Source organism: Nycticebus coucang, chromosome 3 (assembly GCF_027406575.1).
Source record: "Nycticebus coucang isolate mNycCou1 chromosome 3, mNycCou1.pri, whole genome shotgun sequence".
Lineage (NCBI taxonomy): Eukaryota > Metazoa > Chordata > Mammalia > Primates > Lorisidae > Nycticebus > Nycticebus coucang.
The window spans coordinates 147,297,837-147,319,124 of NC_069782.1; the positions used below are offsets into that span (position 1 = coordinate 147,297,837).

General features: G+C 48.1%; 1 protein-coding gene across 1 annotated transcript; it reads right to left on the reverse strand.

Annotated features, from left to right (window-relative positions):
- Positions 1-19,210: 19,210 nt before the first annotated feature.
- PRLHR (prolactin releasing hormone receptor) lies at positions 19,211-20,816 on the reverse strand. Its single transcript, XM_053585357.1, has 2 exons — positions 20,775-20,816; positions 19,211-20,507 (listed from the first exon to the last, which is right to left on the reverse strand). The coding sequence occupies exon 2, from the start codon at positions 20,499-20,501 to the stop codon at positions 19,389-19,391; it is 1,113 nt and encodes a 370-aa protein (XP_053441332.1). The 5' UTR covers positions 20,502-20,507; positions 20,775-20,816; the 3' UTR covers positions 19,211-19,388.
- Between the last annotated feature and the right edge of the window lie 472 nt (positions 20,817-21,288).

The following is a 21,288-nucleotide window of genomic DNA, read 5'->3' on the forward strand; positions in this document are numbered from 1 at the left end:
CAGTTGAATTTGCCAAGGAGGCATCCTCTTCTCACACAGACTCTCCTGGGCGACCAGCGAGGGCCCAGGTTTCACTGAGCTCACCCACTTGACCCACTGGGTGTCCGTGGTGCTGAGTAGCAGGAATACCCGAGACCCCATGTCTAGCCCAGAAACTTGATTTCCTGCCGCCCCTAATCAGGTCCAGCTGTGCTCTTGGCTGCCTTCGCCTCAACATATTATTTATTGATCAACGTGGGCTCTTTGTCTCAAGTGATTTTTTTTGGGGGGGGGGGGTGTCTCTGCCAGAATCTCTGCCTATAAGGTTAACTGTTGTTGCTCTGGGCTTGGGATTCAGAATATATCTCACTTTACCCTTACCAGCAGGGGTTGTTAATCAGGATTAAAACTTCAGTGGGTCTTTGAACTGGGATCAGAAAATAATTCACCTTTATTGTTGATTCATCTATAACTAAAATTTGTCAATTCCTTCGATTATGAAACATGGCAAGAATATAAATCTGCATTTTGCTTGTTCCTTTCATTTACAGTAAAGCGCACAGGGTGGGAGAGGGAAGGAAACCCTGAAGTCTCCAGGCTTCTCCTGATTTTCCTGTGATGCTAGAGGAGAGACCTGAAGGGGGAGTAAAGTCCCACCCAGGTCTCCCTTTATGGAAAAAGGGAGTATTCCTAGGCTGTCAGAAAACACTCCACAACCATCAACTTCTTTCGAGGATTGCTTTAGCTAGAAAGAAGATCACCTCCCCCACCCATACTAGAGATAGCCTATGCCCAATAAGTAATTGGTACTAGGTTACAGAGGCCCAGTCCCTTTGCCCCAGCTTTTGAGACAACTCTGAAGGGTTACCCAGCTTCAGAGCAACCAATAGGACAGCTGGGGCTTCTATGGCACTGATCAAAAATCAACACCAGTTCTACTCCTTCCCTTTGCTTCCCCAGCTATTAGTTCTCAAGAGCACTTTCTAATAAATACTCCATGTGTTAATTTCCAATCTGCCTCCTGGGTACCTAACTTGAAACTATTGGTGCCAAGAATGCTCCAGAAAAGTAGACACTGACATGGAATGACACAACTGGCATGTGGACCCCATCACTAGCGGCAGGGGAAGCCCAGACAGTGAGCAGCAATGCACCTGTCGGAACTTTCACTGGTGGTAAACTGGTATGGAAAACCAATGGAAGTGGGGCACAGGAGAATCCAAGCTTTTTCTTCTCTGCTAAACATTGGAAGAAGAGTTATCTTGGACCACACATTAAATACACAAACACTAATGAAAGCTGATTAGTGCATACTTTTTGTGATATGCAACTCCACAGATAAGCAGAAAAAGTCCTCACAAAATTAGCATGTGGGCCCCTGGGAACAGGCATGTCTATGGTGAAATATATGAGGTATTCCAATAATATGGGAGAAATAGCATCTGAAGATATTGGAAGACTGTTGGCTGTTGCTAAGCTTGATTGTCACTTTAAAAAATAACAAATAGCTGAAGGTTGTTGTCAAATTAAGGCTGTATGTAAGAGCCAAAGGGTCTTCCCATTGCATATGAGGTGGCTCAGATCTGCTGCCAAAGAGGAGAGAAAGCTGCAGACCAAACCCAGATTTAATTACAAAAGGAACCAATTTCTTAACCAAGGCATGCCAAGGTCAAGGCCCTGGGGAAAGAATGGGTTCCTGAAACATGGGACAGGGACATCTGGGCTAATGCACCCAAAATTTTGATCCAAGAAGTTAAGCAAAGTCATCACAAGGAAAATCAGAATCTCAAGTCCAGTTTTTGGACACAAGTCAATTTTTAGATCCAGAATCCACTAGTTAAAGCAGAGCATAGGTCTCAGGAGGAAGGACTCAGCAACACCAGAGCACATGTACACAGCTCTGCTTCTCCCAGGCTCTCCCTAAAGCAGGTGTCCTCAAACACTTTAAACAGGGGCCAGTTCACTGTCCCCCAGACCATTGGAGGGCCAGACAATAGTTTAAAAAAAAAAAACTATGAACAAACTCTTATGCACCCTGCACGTATCTTATTTTGAAGTAAAAAAACAAAACAGGAACAATACAATTAACACCGCCTCATGTGGCCCACGGGCCGCAGTTTGAGGACCCCTGCAGGCCTAAAGGGTCCAAAGCCGTTTACTCAAGCAACTGTACACTGAGGAAATGGGAACAGCCAAACAGTTCAAAGATTGCCAGGCACAGGATCCAAGTTAGCATGATACCCAGAGACCCAAAGCTTCATCATGCTCCCCAGTTAGAGTGGGGGCATATGGGACCCAAGTAGGAAATGAAACTCTGGGCAGGCGGAACTCACAGTAGCCCCACTGGGTCCGTGGATTCACCTGGTGCTCATTTTTGTGACCCCCAAATTATTAGAATAAACTGACTTGATGAATAACTTGCAGTTGATTTCATGGCCTGTGGGGTAAGAGCTATCAGAATGAGGAAGGCCATTAAGAAAACTCTAACAAGGCCTCTCCCAGCCAAAATGGTAAATCAGAAGCAATACTATATCCCCAAGGGGACAGCACAAATCTGTGCCACCCTTATAGACCTAAAGGATACAGAAGCTGTGATTATTCATTTTATTCACAAGTATGGGCCTTGCCAAAACTAGATGGATGCTAAAATACTGCATTGTGATGCCACAAACACAACGGAGTGGTGGCTTTGATTGCAGCCCCCACTGTGGTGGATATGATATCTTTGCTATAAAATATTAACACGGACTTTGGTGTGTAATACAGCCCTTCATCAAGCAAATGTATTTCTTTTTATGTCCATTAGAATAAAAAATCAATTTGCATTCAAGATACATGTATGGTCTTGTTCTAGAACTATGTTAATTCTTCTGCTCTGTGGCATGATATAGTAAAAAGATTGGCCTGATTTGGTACCCTTGGCCACAGAGGACAGGAAATCTGATTACAGTCCCTTCGGTCTGGAACCATGAGAAAGAACTAACTGCTCCAAGGAAAATGGGAGGCCACCAGAAAGGGCGGGTTGAAGCTGAGCTCCCCCAAAGACAAATGTCCCCAGAATGATCTCACTACAAGGAAAAGAGCGTCTTGCCTCTTTCAGATGTTTTCTTCACTTGTTCACTCCTCACATAGTCACTCACTCAATCATGGTTTTCGATACCAGTTAGATTCTCTGGGTGGTACAAGAGATGAAACACATGGTCTCCATCACTGGGGACTTAACGATTGTCCTAGGGTCAGAAGAGAGGCCTAAAATCAGGATAAAACCAGAAAGGATGAAGTGTAGACTGGAACAGCTGTCCTCCTTAGAGAGGTCAAGGAAATTGGCCAAGGGAACAAAATCAGGTCCATCCGATAGCCCTTCCCTGTAATTTTAAGCTTGATCTGAAGGCCACAGAGAGTGGGAGGAGGTGACATTCTCTTTTCCTACCAATGCTCCCAACAGGACCAATCCTGCTTCAAGGTTATTGCTATAATTCATGGACAAGGTAAACTCACCTCCTGGCACCTAAGTTTCTTCGTGCTAACCACATACACTAATGCCCATCTCATAAAAGTGAGTATCAGTAAAAAGAAAGGACAGTGAGGCCCTAACAGTACCTCTGGCACGGTGGGACCGGGACGTCTGAGAGTCTCACCCTGCCATCTTCTTTCTCCACCCTCCCAGAAGCCAACAGTCCAGTGTGCTGCTCCCTGACAGAGCCACGAAATATAAATCAATAGCTTTGCCCTAAATAAGCTTTACCCGGACCTGCTGCCATTGTAAAATCTGGCAAATTTGTTTTCAACAAATCATTTTGAAAGAAAACCCATCAATCAGTGCATATTTTGCTATTTGACTATCTGCCAGTTGTTCTGTTCTTACTGGCTACTTTATCTTTAATGGTGCCTGAAATAGGCCTGAGCCTGCAGAAATTCACAGTGACATGCTTGTAGAGCTTAAGAAACCACTTCCATTATTCCTTATACTTTATATTTCATTGTACGTTTACATAGTATTTTTTAACAATAAGGTTAATAATTTATAGAACCAGAAAAATAAAGAATTGAAACCAACTGACTGACACATGTTCCTCCTGTGCCACTAGCCCAGGCTGTGTGCCCTGAGATAAGGCACACACCCTCTCTGGGCCTCAGTCACTTAATCTATGAAATGAGGGGATTGGATCAGATGGTCCCTGGAGCTCCTTCTGAAGGTCTTGGACTCTATGTGTATTTCAGAGTCTCCCTCTCATAGGGACAGCTGTTCTGTTTTACAGCACCACCAGCCAGCGGGAAACCCTCAACCTTCTCCAAGTCTTGGTAGGCACAGCTGCAGCCAGAATTCTGTTAACATGGGCAGTGGGTGACAGGCTGCAATCAAATATAGAAAGCAGCCCTACTGCAGTGACATACAAGGCTGACTCTGCCCCTCTTAGGATCTGCTCCACCAGCTGCAAGTGCCGGGGAGCTGGCCCATTCACAAGTCTGGTTTGCAGCTTTAAAAAGAACCTGATGAACTACTGCTCTCAGAGCAGGTGTGCTGGCCACAGGAGAGGATGATGAGTATCCTCAACACCAAATCACCCCTAATGAAGGGATTCATCAAGAGACCCATCCTAATGACTTTGACAATGAGCATGAGAAACTGACATGTAAATACATTCTTACCATGATTGGTCCAGGCAGGCTGATTTCTATTCAGGTTTTAGCTGCGGCCCCAGAGTATCATTACCTGCTGATTATCATAATGAGCACCTAAGCAGTAATGGCCTGATAAATTGCTCCTGCACTGGTGTATTTAGCAGGGCATTCATTCAGGCAGCCAAAGTACTCTCCACCCTTCCATTCAGGTGGAAAATAAGCAGAAGCAAAGGCAGGAAGGTATGAGTCATAAATGCTAGAAGGAAGGAAGGGAAGGAAAGAGGGAGAGAAAGGAGGAGGACCACGGAGGGGGAGGGGAAGAAGGTGGAAGGAGAGAAGGAAGGAAGGAGGGGAATGAAAGGAGAGGAAAGGAAAGGAGAGGAGGAAGGAAAAAGGAAAAAAGGAGAGGAGGAAGGCGGAAGGGAGAGAGAAAAGGGGGGTGCAAAGGAAGGAGAGAAGAAGGGAAGGAAGGAGGAAGTCCATCTAATGACGGACCTTCAGACCTCACCTGGTCAGCATCCACAGAGGGCAGGGGTTTGCCTGGGAGACCCACTGTGGGCTTAGCTTTGTCGTGAAGCCAGCCTTTGTACGACAGGTGCCAGGAGACCAGCTGCCTGGGCATCAAAGGATACTGGGAAATGCAAAGCACCAGGGACAAAGAGAGAGGAGAGAGCAGTTCAGGACACCCCCAACCATGAGAGGAAACAGCATGCTTCCTGAGAGGTAGCACAGTGTAATCAGGAAAGAATATGGGTTTTAGCTCCATCTGCCTGAGTTCAATCCCCAACTTCACCACTGACTTACAAGTCTGTGGTCCTGAGCAAGCTACCTAATCTGTGATTTAGCTTCCTGACCTGCAAAATCAGGTATAAGTAGATTGTAAATGGCTACAAATATATTATAGCATTTTTGGTTAAGAATTAGGCCTATTTCTCCACCCCTTAATCTGGGCTGCCTGATAGCTTATTTTGGCCAGCAGAACACAGCAGAGGTGATGCTGTGTGAGTCTCAAGCCTAGGCCATGAGACACTTAGTGGTTTTCACTGCCTTTCTCGGAATGTTGCCACCACGGGAGCAGCCCACATTACCCAGCAGGGAGAGGAGAGGCTTTGTGGAGGGGGAAGTGGGTCCCGAAAAATGAGATCACCCTAGGTGAGCAGCCCCCACCACCCTACCAGCAGATGGAAATCAGCTGAGCCAGCCAGGACCTGAAGGACCGCCCAGCCAAGTCTACAGAACTGCGAGAAAACTTATTTTTGTTGTTATAAGCTGCTATGTTTTGGGTGGTTTGTTATGCAGCAAAAGCTACCGGAGACGGGACAATCACAGTTTCCACCCCACAGAGTTTCTACCTACCTACCTATCCACCTATCTGCAAAATATCTGTCTACCTGGCATGTAGTAGTTTCAATAAAATGTAGCAATAGTTATTAGTTTGGCGGGGTTTTTTCTTTTTTTTGAGACAGAATCTCGAGCTGTCACCCTGGGTAGAGTGTCATGGTGTCACAGCTCACAGCGACCTCCAATTTGGGGGCTCAAACAATTCTCTTACCTCAGTTTTTCTATTTTTAGTAGAGACAGGGTCTCGCTTTTTGCTCAGGCTGGTCTCAAACGCGTGAGCTCAAGCAGCACACCCGCCTCAGCCTCCCAGAGTGCTAGGATTATAGGAGTGAGCCACCACACCTAGCCTAGTGATTAGTTATTAATAGTATTATTATTATAAGCAGTTACGAACGAGATAGGTTCTATATGTTTGTCCTTAAGTTGAATTAGTATGTATGTTGGAACAGGAACATTTACCTATTACCTGTCATAGCCTCTGTTTGTAAGCGCAAGTCGGATTTTTGTAACTCAGAGACTGCCTGTAGTCATTGTCATCATGTCCATTATGTGGTCTAGGGCATAGTGACTTGAAGGGGCTTCAGGACAGGACAGGTCTGGATGCAGATCCTAGCACCACTCACTGACTCCTCTGAGCTTTAGTTCCTTCATCTGCAGAACTGGGCACTGATGCTGGTGGCCCTGCAGGGCTGCTGTGGGTATTGAAGACATGTGAGCATGGCACAGAGTGGGAACCTCAGGAAAGGACCCTATAGCCACCGTTCATGCTTCCTTTGCATACCAAGGGCAGCAAGACCCTGAATGCCTTCTGTGTGCACCGCCCCAAGCCCACCAGATGCTGCCCAGGACCTGGGGAGAGCGTGGCACGTCGGGGAGGCCTCACTTGGTTCACTTCTCCCTGCAAGAGTTCTCATGTCTTGCTAGAAGTCAGACTGAGAAAATGGTGTAAAGAAGGCTGCAACCTACACATCTGAGGCTCCTGAGCAGCCGCTGCCGGACCCAGGCCCACTCAGCACTGGAATTCTAGTTCAACAACACAGGCAAGTGCCTCCTAGCAAGACTGTTAATTTCACATGCCCACTATGTCAACACTGTTTTTGAAATAGTACCCAAACACCATTTGAAAAATATATAATTTCAAGCCAAGATTTCCTACCTACCAGGTCTTGAGTAGGGAGTATAGAAACCTATATTTCTATCCAGCTGTGTAAATGAATTGTAATGCACAGGCAGGCTCAGGACCCCTCAATTTATTATAATTGGATAATGGTATCTGCGTTTTGAAGCAAGTTGCTTAACTCATTTGTCTTTGCTATTTGAAAAGTGGTGTGTAATCCCTAACTTCACAACCAAGTGATAAAGGGAAATTCTGTTGGAAAAACTGGACAGGAAATCCAGAAAAGGCTATGAGCACTCTCAGAGACAACACAGAAGCCATGGCAGGAGTTCACCTGGCAAAAGCAGGGGCCCAGTGCCAAGAAGCACTGAGTCACTGTCACAACCCCCCTGGGCCCCGCCTGGCTCTCTGTAGGAAAGAGCTTGTAGCTGGCCCACCCTGGAGGCAAGAAGAAAGGTGAACCCCTTCCCAGGTCTCTAAATGGAAGGAACAGCCTGGTACACTGGGCGGGCCCTAACCTGGGGCCAGAAGGCCTGGATTGCAATCCCGGGCCCCCGCCCCAACCACTAGCATTGCCACTTGAATAAGTCACTTCTTTCGTCCCAACTTACAGCCCATACAGGGACAGTACCTGCCCTACTTCCCTCCTAGTATTGTGGTGAGGGTCAGATACATTCATTTATTCAACAGAAAAGTTTGGGCAGTGCCAGGCACCACACTAGACTCTGGAGACAGGAGACACATTGGTGGGGAAAGCAGGTGTGGCCTCTGCCCCACGCAGCTCACGTCTCATAGAGAAGGGCAAACAAACCAACGTGTTGTGACAAACCATGAGAGTGCTCCAGAGAGAACCAGCAAAGGGCCACCCTGAAGAATAAGAGGCTGGGCCACTCGACATGAGGCAGGCCAAGGGGGCTTCTTCCTCCGAAGAGGTTAACATGTTAGCTGAGACCTACAAGCTCTCTCCCTAGAAGAGCCAGGGAGGAGGAGCCCAGGCAGAAAGCGCTGGAGTAGGCAACAGGTGTGGCTGTAACAGTCTTCAGAAGCACCAGGCCAGTTAGGGCTGACTATGCTGCCTGTGGATCCTAAGACGAGAAGGGCCAGGAGTCACCTAAGGGTTATCTCCTAGAGAACCGGTAGCCTGCTTCTGGGGCAGTGTGGACTCAGCCACCATCCTGAGCCTGGTGAGATCCCAGTGTGACTACACCTCGAAAGGATGGAGGTTGACTTTGGTGGCTTCTCCTCAGAAAACTTCAGGTTCAGACACGCTAAGCAACAAAGATTACATAAGCAGGCAGATGCTAACCCCTGGCCCTCAGAGAAGGCTGACCCAATGTACAGGGACAGATGCTGGTAGCTGCACAGGGACCCGAACCACAGAGCAGAAAGAAACTCACACTTGCAGAATTACCCTAAAATGCCCAGATTTCTGCATTTGGGAGTCTGGGGACAATGCAAGTAAGTGACTGTAGCTCTGGTCATCATCTGAAAGAATTAACAGAAAGGAAGGAGAGGAAGGGGGGGTAAAGGAGGAAGGAAGGAGAAAAAGGAAGGAAAGAAAGCTTAGAATAGCTAGGATAGTCACCCTTCAACGTCAGGTATCTCTATGTTGTTTTGCATCCTAAATACGGCCTCTGAGCCTCCACACTTTATGACTACCTTATGACATTTTAAAAAATATAAATTAACTTTAACTTTCTGGCAGCAGCTTTCCCCTGAGATACAACTGATGACTCATGACATGTGAATCACAGTACAAGCGGGCACGGACAGAAGCCATTAGTGAGCAGCGCTTACTCAGGCCCCAGCTCCCCACGCTGCAATTTGCTACTTGCCAGAACCCAGTGCATGTGTTTGCTCCATTTCATTTCTCCCTTGAATATGAAACAAGACCTGAAGAAGATTCTGCCAGTGGACTTGGGGTAATCACTGTGGACTAGATAACCCAAGGGCATTATAAATACAGAAGGGTTTCTTTCCCGGTCTCCCTTGCATTTTAGAGGTATGTCACCTGACTCTGGCCAATGAGGCTAAAAGGGGCTTCTGAGAAGACCTCTGCTTTTCTGCATCAGGGGAGGGCTGCCAGTGCCTCTCCTTCCTGCTCCTTCTGCCATGGATGTGGGTGCATATCTAGAGTTTCAGCAGCCATTTTGAAGACATGAGGTAACAGCCTAGAGCTAAAGGTGAATCAGTAAAGGATGGATGGAGGCAAAGGACAGAAAAATCCTAAGTCCTCAATGATATCATTAAGCTACTGGACCAACATGAGAACCACCCACCTCCAGACTCCTTTTTTAGTAAGATAATAAAGGTCCTTGGGATTTATGCCTTATGGTTAGTTGTGTATTTCATCAGAAAGCATTCCTGCCACATGCTGCTTTCTCTTCTTAATGTAAATGGAAAAACTTTAACCGGTTTAGATGTTCAGGTATCTGGTGCTAATTTTTTTCTTCTCCATTCTCACTTTAACTGCTCCAGTTCTGATCCTTATTCTCTCTCTCCTGGACCATGGTAAGGATTCTCTAACTCATTCTCTGCTTCCTGTCAACCCATTCTGCACTTTCCCTGTTGCCAGAGTTAGGTTCTAGAAATTCTCAACAAGTCAATCCTCTATTTCCCACTCATTCTAAGCCTTCGATGGCTCCCTACTGCCTACCCAAAAGGGCCAGACTCCTTAGATTGAATAGCGTAATAGTTAGGGGTGCAGGCTTTGGAGTCCAAACCCCAGCTCCACTACTGACCATTTGTCACACTTTATTTCACTTCCCTAAATGTTTTCCTATCTATAAAATGAGAATAATAAGAGTGCCTACTTTTTATTATGTTGAGAAATAAATGCTGGTACTTAGCACCATACTTAACATACAGTAGAAATTCAAAAAATTTAACTGGTATTATTATTATTATTTTAAAGACAGGGTCTCATCTGTCATCCATGCTGGACTCCATCACCTCTCACTGCAGCTTCAAATTCCTAGGCTCCAGCAATCCTTCTGCCTCATCCTCCCAAGTAGCTGGGATACAGGTGTATGCCACCATGCCCCTCTATTTCTTCCTTCCTTTTCTTTCTTTCTTTTTTTTTCTTTTCTTTTTTTTTTTTTTTTGTAGACATGGGGTCTCACTTTGTTGCAGAAGCTGGTCTTGAGCTCCTGGCCTCAAGCATTCCCCTTGCCTAGGCCTCCCACAGTACAAAGATTACAGGCATGAGTCACCATGTCCAGCCTTACTTGGTATGATTAATCTTCCTGATTGTAGCATCAGCCAGCCTGTCACTACTCTCTCTCACAAGCACAGCCTGCATTCTGTCCAGTGGGTATCACCCTTTCCTACCTTTTCTTCTGGCCTTACTCACCCACAGCATGCTCTCCTGCAACTACCCCTTCAATATTTACAGTCCCAGGCATCCTTAAAAACCTGGCCCTAATGTCATCCATAAGTTTTCATCCATGTCACGGAGGTCATGCATGGATAGCCCCTCCACTGAATTTACGTGGCACTTCTTCTGTTCACTGTTCTGATACTTAGGCACATTTGGGAGTACTCTAGCTTCTTGTGAACTTACTTTTTCCACTGCTGCCTTTCTCTGGAGACATCTGAGGCTATCCCAAAGTGACAGACTACAGCCAAATATAGAATTTAGCTGCCTCTGCACCTCCACCTAAGCCTCTGCACCTTCACAGGTGGTCTTCTTGGAATGACTCTGCCCTTCAGAGTTTCAGCAACTCCTCCCTCTGCTGCTGACTCCAGATTGAGGGGTGGTGACAGCTTCTCCTCTACTACTAGCTGCTGGTTACCGTAGCATCCCTCGTACTTGTCTGCACCTCACCCTCACCTTCGTAACCATCCTTTTGTTAACAAACCCTCCTCGGTAATGTTCAGACCTTGGTGAAACCCTTGCCTGTGGTCACATAGGTGAAGAATTTGTGACTCTACCTGTGCCCTAGTAGATTTATGGCCAGAAGAGGAACCCTCTCCTCGGAAATCCCACCCTCAACTCCTCGAAAAAACCTACCCTGGGTTGGCAACATCTGACCATAAACTCCAGCTGCTGTCTGCTGGGGACCAGCAGGGATGGCTGCACCAGCCATGGCTGGGTGCTGGGCAGGGCCTGGAAGGGAGCATCACCCAGACTCTGTTGGCCTCTAGGAGGACCAACAGGGACAGAGGGACAGCTTTCTAGAAGCTGTGATTCCAATAGACTCGCACTGCTCTGTATTTCCCGCTGGGCTTTAGGAGACCTACTGAGCCTCTGGTTTGCCTCTTTCAACCACCACCATCCATGGGACAGGGATTCCTCTCCAGCTGAAGTGACTGTGATACAGCATGGAAGGGGAGAGTGGTGGAATCAAGTTTCAGAACAGTGATGTGCAGTTCAGTGTATGCTGGTAAAATACAAACCGCGTGAACCTGTTTGCGCATGCCCCAGGTAGGGTGTGGAAAGAAGCACAAACTGTTCACTCCTCCAAGGGAGGTGGGCAGGAAGTTTACTTATTACTTTTTAAATAAAATATCGGTTGATTTTTGTAAATTTTTAAAATATAAATCTTAGAGGCCCTCTATGTACATGTCCAGCTGTAGGTCAGTGAATTACCTGGGTCATGGACCAACAGGTGGTGTTGCTCTCCCTCTGGGCTGCTTTGGCTCCACCAGCTGACCACACCTCTTCCACAGGAACTTGCAGTGTGTGCTCACCAGACTGCAGAGGCCTCAGTTCCCAGCACCTGTGCACCTGCAAGCATCTTGTTGGTTAGGGAGGTTGCCCACCCAGGGAAAGCATCTGGAATTGGCTGCTCCAGATGTGCTGCTGGGAGGGCCCTGCAGAGGGCCCTGACCACTGCTTGACCTGCAAATTGGCCTCCTTCCCTCTTTGCCCACCAACCTTGGCCACTTCCTTTAGCTGGGAGTTGAAAGGACGCAAACTCCTGAAGTCCCCATCACATGAAGAGACCAGGCAGGAGAAACAACCCAGTCACCCAGGTGAAGCATACCGCCAGAAGCTGGGCAGAGAGTGGGCACTCACCACGCAGCCACACACCTGGAGACTGGGGCTCCAGATTTTCTCCTTGGAAGCCGCCACTTGGTTCCACAGAGATGGAGGGATGCCTGGAGGAACGTAGATCACTTGAGGAAGGCGAGAACCTGCCCCAGGGAAGAGCCCCAGGGGCCGTCCTTAGAGTCTGTGCTTCAGGAGAGCCCTCCCTGCCCGGCCTGGGCTGACAGCTGTCTGGAGCAGGAGAAGTTCCCGGCCCACTGCCCAGGTACCCGGCATTCTCTTCAATGCCCACCAAGGCCAGGGCCTCGGGAAGCACAGCGGGGACCGCAGGGACTGGAACCTGACAAAAAAGCTGGCAGAGGAGGGAGAAGAGGGGAGGGGAGAGAACTGAGATACAGCCCCGGCCTCCCTGGGATTTGGCGAGTGGAAGATTGTGGGCCGGAGACAGAGGAGCTCAGAGGCTGGGTGGCACTGGTGTCCGCAGCGCCCTGGGCAGAGCAGTTTAGGACACTAGTATAGCGTAGGGGGTGAGGCTCACGTCCAATCCCTGGAGCAGGTCGAAGACCCGCAAGAGATCAGAGTCGGAGGCCGCAGACGAAGCACGTCGCTCTGGCTGGCAGCAGCAGGCGCCGAGATTCCTCCCGGCAGCACGCGGTGGCCAGGCCGGGGCAGGGAGGTGGACAAGTCGCAGACTGTGGCATGCCCTTAGCCCTTAGCATAGGTCTGGCGCTTTCGCCCAGGATGAGGTCAGTGACAGAGGTGGGCCACCTGGGGAACCGCCAGCGGTGTGGGGGAGGGAGCTCGGCCTCATACAGCCTTGGCCTCATACAGCACCCCTCCGCGGGGACAGTCCGCGCCAGCACCTATGCGCACAGCCGCGGAGCTCGGTGAGGACCCCTGAACAGCCGCTCAGCCAGCGCCGCGAGTAGACCGCATACAAAGGCCACGGTCAGCGGCACGCACCGGGGCCGCGTTGTGCAGGGGCCGGGCGCTGCTGGGACGTGGATGGAAACAGGGTTGCCCAAGACTCCCTCGGAGATGTCGAGATGCTCAGAGGCAGCCCACGGGGGGTGGAGCAGGAACCCCCCTGGAGCTACAACCCAGCAGCCGACCTAGGACGCTCCAGGAGGTGGGAGCCAGCTCATCCTTGCGGAGGGTGACAACCCCGGTGAAGCAGCTAGATGTGCTGGGGCCGCACACAGACCCCCCACAGGCCTCCCGGGTTTCCTTCCGTGCAGTGCCCCTCTAGGCCTGGAAGACTGGCCCCGCTAGAAATCAGAACGCCTCCTTTGCCACCAGAGAGGCCCTGGGCAAACTGGGTGGAACCCAATTCCTGCGGGGCAGGTGGAAGGTCTGGAGCTGAAGCCAGGTTATCTCGCTTTGGTGCAGCTGAAAGTTACGTGGATGTGTGAATGCTCCAAGCTCTGGAATGATGGCATGGAGCATTGTGCTGGAGGGGTCTGGGGCATGAAGGAGCTAGGGTTGGAAGGAAATAGGAATATTATTCAATAAAAAAATTAAGAGAAAAAAACAAAAAAATTAAAAAACAAACCAGATAAGGCCATTGAAGGCCCTTAAAAGTGCTAGTTGGCCAGGCGCAGCGGCTCACTTCTGTAATCCCAGCACCTGAGGCGAGTAGATTGCTTAAGCTCACGATTTCCAGACCAAGCTGAGCAAGAGCAAGACCCATCCCTACTAAAAATAGAAAACTAGCCAGGCTTAGTGACTATAGACTGGCTAGTGACCTAGCCTGCCTATATCCCCAGGTACTGGGGAGGGTGAGGCAAGAGGATTGCTCATATTCAAGGGTTTGAGGTGGCTGTGAGCTATGATGCCACAGGGTAAGACTCTGTCTCAAACAAAAGAAAAAAAAGTATTGCTGTTGTCCTGCTGTGACTGCTCTTGCCTCTTCTTTCTACTAATAAGGTCATATGCCCCCAGCATTTGCCCCTCACAGGGAAGGACTGTGTCCTTACAGGTATCTGTTATGGCAGTGGTTCTCAATCTTCCTAATGCCACGACCCTTTAATACAGTTCCTCATGTTGTGGTGACCCCCAACCATAAAATTATTTTTGTTGCAGGAAAACTATATTCAAGGGTCGCAGCATTAGGAAGGTTGAGAACCACTGGTTTGTGGACACATAGGAAGTGGCCAGGCCACCTTATCTGTCTGCCCCAGAGCAGACAAGGGAGCAGAGGACCAGGCTGACCTAATCTAGACCCAAGGGTCATTGTGATGTTCTGCACTAGGGAGAAAAGCCCAGCGCCTGGCTTCTAACCTAGAGGTCAAACCAGGAATCTTTATTTTTCCAGATCAAAAGAATTTTTGCACTGCAGTGACGGGTGGGGGAAATGGCTTTCCCTTCCTCACTGGATGTCTTTTCAGGATGAGGACATGCATTCAGGGACTAGGGGATTTAGTTATCAGCAAGTCAAGAAGAGGATTTTATGAGAACTGAGGGAGAGAAGGAGGGAAGCAGGGAGCACTTAAAAGCAGAGACTGTTTGTCCTTTGCTTTTTCTATACTCCAGCACCAAATAGCAAAATGAAACACATTTGACCTTTCATTGTTAAGACCCTCTTGAGAGCTCTCTATGAGATGTATCCACTTAAGGGCCCTGTGGAAATTCTGCAAAATCTCCTATATCTACTTCAGCCTGCAGCTTGCCTGTGAAACCCTAATTGTGTGAGCTCCAAGACCCCACGTGGGTAGGAGACAATGAGCTTGGTGCAGCCTGCCTTCTGCAGCATAACCAGCCAGGGCCTCTCTCCAGCATAACTCAGTTTATAAGGACCAGAAGATGGATGCTCAAATCCCACCACCTCTCCTTCACTGGGGCAGAGGGGCTTCCAGGAGAGGTATTTTGTAGATAATATGGAAAAGTAGCAGAAAAGGGCATAATGGAATGGGAAATGGGAAGAATTGAGTTAAAAGCAGAGAAAAACAAAACCTGTGAGAAGGGTATACACTCGGTTTTCAAAATAAGGCTTTCTGCTTCCAAAGACTGATTGAGAATATACAGTCTTTCAACAAATCAAATTGTGATCCTCATCCAATCCAAATAAATATTGTACATTTCTAACATCTGTATGCTAGTACATCTCACTTTACAGGACAAATGGATCCCTGAAAAGGTATACATACATTTTTAAATGGCATTTTAGATGTACCAGAAAATGTTGTTTATGACTGTCATCAATGTTTTAGAATCTTCTTGATTTTATTTATAAACCCAAGTGTTGGATGCTTTTAGGGATTCCCAAATGATATGTGAGAAATGGGTGATAAGATGCTAACATTTAAATAATTATACAGATTTGTGATTGTTTAGGAATTAAGTATTCTCTGCTCTCACTTTGATGGACCTACAGATTTAGGCACGTGCAGTCTTGGGGACCATAGAGCTTGATGCCATATATTGATTGAAATGTTGGTGTTAGTGAAATTGGAGCACAGAGGGTCACAGAAGACCCAAAATGAATAGTTCATTTCTGAAATGAGTTGGAACTGACAAATCTAGATTGAGTAGCATGCTGTCCTTGACATGATTTATCTTTGCTTTGCCTTGGTCTATCCTGAGATTGTATACAGTAGAATTTCTGTAAGTTGACCACCCAAGGGGCTGTAAGAAACTGGCCAACATACTGAGGTGGGTGACATAAAGGAACTTCCATTAAGTATATGTGGTACATATCCGGTCTGTGAAAATTAGGTCAACTTGAGGAGGTGATCAACTATGGAGGTTCTAACATAGTTACTCGATGTGTGTAACTGCCTTGGTTTATTAATCCCATAGTTGAAGACTGTACAAATGATTTAATATATATTGATCACTCACAATGGGTCAAACAGTACACACCACAGCCAGAGGAGCTCTGCATGGAGACTCAACAGAACATACATCTTACACACCTAGCAAAGACATCAGTGTAAGGAGGTAACTCATTCAAGGACCGGCCTTGAAAATCAAAGGCACTCCTGACCGCTCATCTGTGAGTGATGGGTCTTGTGTTCACTTCCAGATCTAGCCATATTCTTGCCTTTAATCTTCTCAAGGTCAATTTTGCTTTTAAAAGACTACTAGATGTTCAGGAATGCAAACCACGGGACAGAGGTGTTTGATGACCCTATCTGGAAAAATAAGCATGGAACTTAGCTATCCTACTAAAAGAGCAGACTAAAAATTCACAAGAACAAAAAATCAGAAAGGTTGCATCAGTCAGAACATTGTTCCCTTAGCATTCTCACAGTTGGTACTTCCAGGTAGGAGACAGTTGCCAACACACATTGAAACACTTCTCTGCCAATTTAGTGAGATAAATCTATTGAATGGCTGCCGAAAGTGAGACCTGGTGACAATGCTTGCAAAGAGGATTACAGAACCTCCTGTCAGCCTTGGGAAAGGCAGCTGCCAAGTACCAGGCTGGCTCAGTGCCAAGCCTGACTGCCTGTATGGATCCTTATAGGAAGAGGTCTGGGTACACATCTTAGCTACTTAATATTAACCAAAATGAACAATTAAATAAATTTTCTACCTACAATTCCACATGGGTTTCTCTGATACTCACCTCTGACTGATTTTTTTAAAAAATCAGTTTGATTTATAAAGTAGCCCCAAATAAGATGTAAGAATTAATTCAGATGTAAGAATTAACTAATAGCTACTTAATTGCCAATTTTCATAATTTTAAAGGTGCTCATAAGCATAACCTAATTCTCTAACCTCTTTACGCTTTTTATAAAGTCCACATAAATGTTTAAAACTTTAATTTTAAAGGTTGGCATGACAGAAACTGGTGACAGCTTTTCTTGTAATTAATGGGGATACTTTTTTCTTGCAATTGCTACAGCAGGCTAATCAGGGAACACTTTACTTTTTAAACACTTTGACAACCAGAATTTAAAATAATTTGTTGTGTAAAACATTATGATACAATTGACCTAAAGTTAGATGTGTTTCTTCTCAACTGATTGAAGTCATACAGTGCCTCATACCTAGGAAATGTATAAGGAAAGTTAAATAATCCCTGTATATTCTGATTACAATGATTTGTCTCTGTGATTGATCAAGTATTGTCTGAAGACTAAAGTACAACATTAACTCACTGTCAAATTCAACTCCAAATTGTTAACACCTTTGACAGGTACAAGTGATGCTTAATTCAGATGTTTCTGAGTTTCATTAGAAAAAGGATAATTCTTAAGGTGCTTAACCTTGGATGCACATTAAAATCACCTGAAGCACTTTATAAAATGCTGATACCCAGGCCATCTCAACTCTATTAGACTCTCTGGGTGAAGGGCCTAGACATCCTTTTTTATTTTTTTTCTTAAGTTCCCCCAGGTGATTATAGAAGCGCCCAGAACTGAAAATCAGTAATTTTTAACCTTCCAACAAATTCTACAATGAATCAGATTCCTCCCAACCTACTTACTCCCTCTCTTCCCCTACTCCCTACACCCTCCACAAGTGCCCATCAAAAAAAATGCTCTAAGGAAATGAGAATTGTCTGACCTTGAGCCTCCCAACTAATAGAGCTGCTGAGAGCACAGAAGCCAGTCCTTCGGGTGCCTGGGAGATGAGCTTGTTTGGGGCAGGGGGCATAATGCTGTAACATACACTGCCAGGGTTGGCTGCATTATAAGCACACAGGCTCTTTGTTCCCCAGTCCATGGATGAAGTTCAAAGTCAATTTAGTGCCATTGCCAGGGGTAACCTGCATCTCCCATTATCATCTACTTTTTCCTTCCTTCCAAACCAGGCTTTTTCAGCCCTTCTTCACACATTAAAAGTCTAAGCCTGTCTCTACTAAAGAATCCTACCACTAACTAGCCCAGCCATGCGCATTCATGTCCCCTCCATGGCTGCTGACATGAGTGCAGTAGGATTTAACCCTTGTCATCCCTGTATCATTCCTCTCTCCTTTCCTTTCCTTTTAGGGCACACTTTAATGAGTTTGTGTCCAAGAGTAAGAGAAGCAGGATGAAGGGAAACAGTGATTCTTATTTGTAGTGAGGTGGGGAGTAGTGCAACCATAGAGATGGTGACTGAGTCACCATGGGCAAAGGGGCTGATCTGAAAGCTGGATACTGTGCATAATTTCCCAAGATCCCTGCCCTCACTGCTCCAGTTGCTGTTCCAACACTCAGTGTGGAGACCCTTACCCTAATGCCCTTGTTCTCATTTACAGAACTCTCAGGAGGTTAAAATGATGAGTCTCAGCCTGGCATCATGCCCAACAGTCTTCACCTGTTCCCTTAACCCGGGAAGCAATTCGTGTTTGATCTATACATCTTGCGGATGGCAGTTTATTTTATATGTCTTGTGGATGGCAGTTTATTTTTCTGTTCTGTCCTTAAGTAAAATTCTCCCAGTCCTTGTATTCTGAGTTGATCATATTCCAAGTACCACTGCAGAGCAGGTGCTGAGCAGTCAGATGACAGCTGTTGCTCTGTTGCAGTTGAGCAATTAGGGAATGCCAGAGTAGGCTACGGCACATGGTTTACATTGAGTGTTCAGAAAATCAAATATCTGAGTGCCTGTCTGGTGGCAAACACTGGGTATGTGCACACACAGGATGTCTGTCCTTATGAACAGTTATATATCCTCTTAAGTTAATTGGACCTTTTCTTCTTTCTCTCTTTCTACATATCTGTCTCTTCATTAACTAATTCATCTCATTTTGAAATAGCAGTTGGAGCATCAGGAGGAGAGAAAACAGAAGCAAGACCTTTCTAAAGGTGTCTTGTAGGTGTTTGTGCTATAAATTCAAGCAGTTTCAAAACTAAAACTCTTTTGGTGTGTAAAGGTCTCATTCAGGAAACACTGAAATCCTAGATATAGATTTGTATACATATTTACCAGAAATCCTAGAAATTCAAGAGTTCCAATTGACTAAGCAATATCAGGTGTTACACCTCACCTGGATCCTCGTAAAAATGCAAACTAGAAAGCTATACCAAGCTCAACATAGTCATTTTACATCCCACTCACACTGGTCTTTCATCTTGCTGCTGAGCAAGAAGAGAGAGGAAACAAAGAGATAACCATAGTTCAGAGAGACTTTTCTGAACCGGGAGAAAGAGTTTTGTTTGGCCTTCAAGGGCCTAAGGAAGAAATAATAAGTCCTCTCCCTTTCCCTGGCCTCCAAGAAAACAATGAGACTCTAACCAAAGCCCATTTAACATTTTACAAACACACAGGTGGACAAGTGGGCTGAGCTGGAAATTGCGCCCTGTGTTGGCTTAGCTCTGGCTGGGAGTCAGCTCTCCAGTCCAACCTCGGGTGGCGAGTGGACATGGAGCTCCCTCACCAAGGCCCGGCCCAGAGGCATCAGATGACCACGCTGACAGTCATGGTCTGGCCGTGCGGCACAATCTTTCGTGGCCAAGCGAGCAATAGCTTGCGCAGCTCCTCGCGGAAGCTGTCGTGCAGCCAGGCATAGATGAAGGGGTTATAGCAGGCAGAGCTCATGGCGAGCCAATGGCAGAGCAGCTGCACCAGCCCAAAGGCGTAGGGGTCGATGGCGCGCGGGTCGAGGTCCCGCAGCAGGTTGAAGACGTTCAGCGGCAGCCAACAGAAGGCGAACACCACCACCACCACCACCAGCAAGCAGAAGGTGCGGCGGCGCCGCGCGCGGTCCCAGTCGGCCTGGCTCTGGGTCACGCAGCCGGGCACCACGCGGTTCCGGAGCTTCACCGACACCCGGACGTACGACAGGAGGATGACCAGCAGCGGGAGCAGATAGGTGACGAGCAGCAGCCCCCAGGCGTAGAGCTGGCGCTGGCGCTCCTGGGAGCCCCAGAACTCCTCGCAGAGGCGCACGTCGTGCGGCTTGAGCTCGACGTGGTAGGTGTGCACGGCGGCGGGCAGCGCCAGCACCGCGGACAGCGCCCAGATGGCCAGCACCGCGTAGGCGCCGAGGCGCAGCGAGATGCGCCGGCGCAGCGGGTGCACCAGCACGACGTAGCGGTCCACGGCGATGGTGGTGAGCGTGAACACCGACACGTAGACGGTGACCGGCTGCAGGAAGAAGACCAGTTGGCACAGGGCGCCGCCGAACACCCAGCCGCGCGGCTCGAAGGCGTAGGCCAGCGTGAGCGGCACGCAGGCTGCGCACATGAGCACGTCGGACAGCGCCAGGTTGCCAATGAGGAAGTTGGTCACGTTGTGCAGCCGGCGCACCCGTGCGATCACCAGGACCAGCAGGCAGTTGCCCACCAGCCCCACGACCACCACGACGCTGTAGAGCAGCACAATCAGCCCCTTCAGCTGATGCACCAGCTGCAGGCTCTGGAAGGGCGTGAGGGCCTGGGCGTCGGGGCCAGCCTCAGACGCATTGGGCACCAGCGCCTCTGCGCTCTGGTTGGCGGGAGTTGTGACCGCTGGTGGCAGCCCAGAAAGTAAGTCAGGGACCCTGGGGCCCCGAGTGGGCAGTGAGGCCATGACCACCTGTCCAAAGATAATCAAAGTCCATCACTTCCCATTCTCCATCCATCTTCCTACACCAACCACGCTCCTCCCCCATTACCCAAGTCCTCCCATTGGAAAAACTGGCCGCAGAACAACAGCAAAAGCAGTAAAAAGTGCTGAGTCCCCACCTCTGTAAAATAAACCTAAGCCTAGTTAGACATGCACTGTTTTTTTTTTTTAAACACCTCCTACTCGATTTACAGCCCACGCAGTCCACACAGGCCAGACCCAGGAGCGCGGACCTACCTGTGAGTGGGGCTTGGCTGATGGGAAAGCTCCCGGGAAAGGAAAGGGCACAATCCTTCTGTCCCCCAGCGGTCCTCCGCCCACGACGGCCGCCCAGGCTCCTCGCTTCTCTGCGGGAGCAGAACGAATCCAAGGGTTCCCAGCAGACTGGGCAGCCTTTGAGAAGGACTAGGAGCCCCTCCCCTCCGCCCTGCCCCCCACTCCACGCGCCCTTGTTTGGAAAATGGGGGCGGAGCGCCCTGCCGGGCTCCGTGCTCAGAGCAACGTGGGGAGGATGGAACCAAAACAGGGAGGAGGGGCTGGCAAACCTGGGCCAGAGTAGCGAGGGGAAGAATCTCTCCGCGGGAGCTGGCAGCGCCCGCAGAGTCCGGCTCCCAGGGAGCGCGCAGTGGAGGAGGCGGAGGACAGGCGTGCAGCGCCAGGCTGTCGCGACGACCTGGTGAAGTATCAAGAGGAGACAGAAGGAGTGAGGAGTTGAGACGCATCAACAGGAGTAGGAGAGAGAGAAACGGAG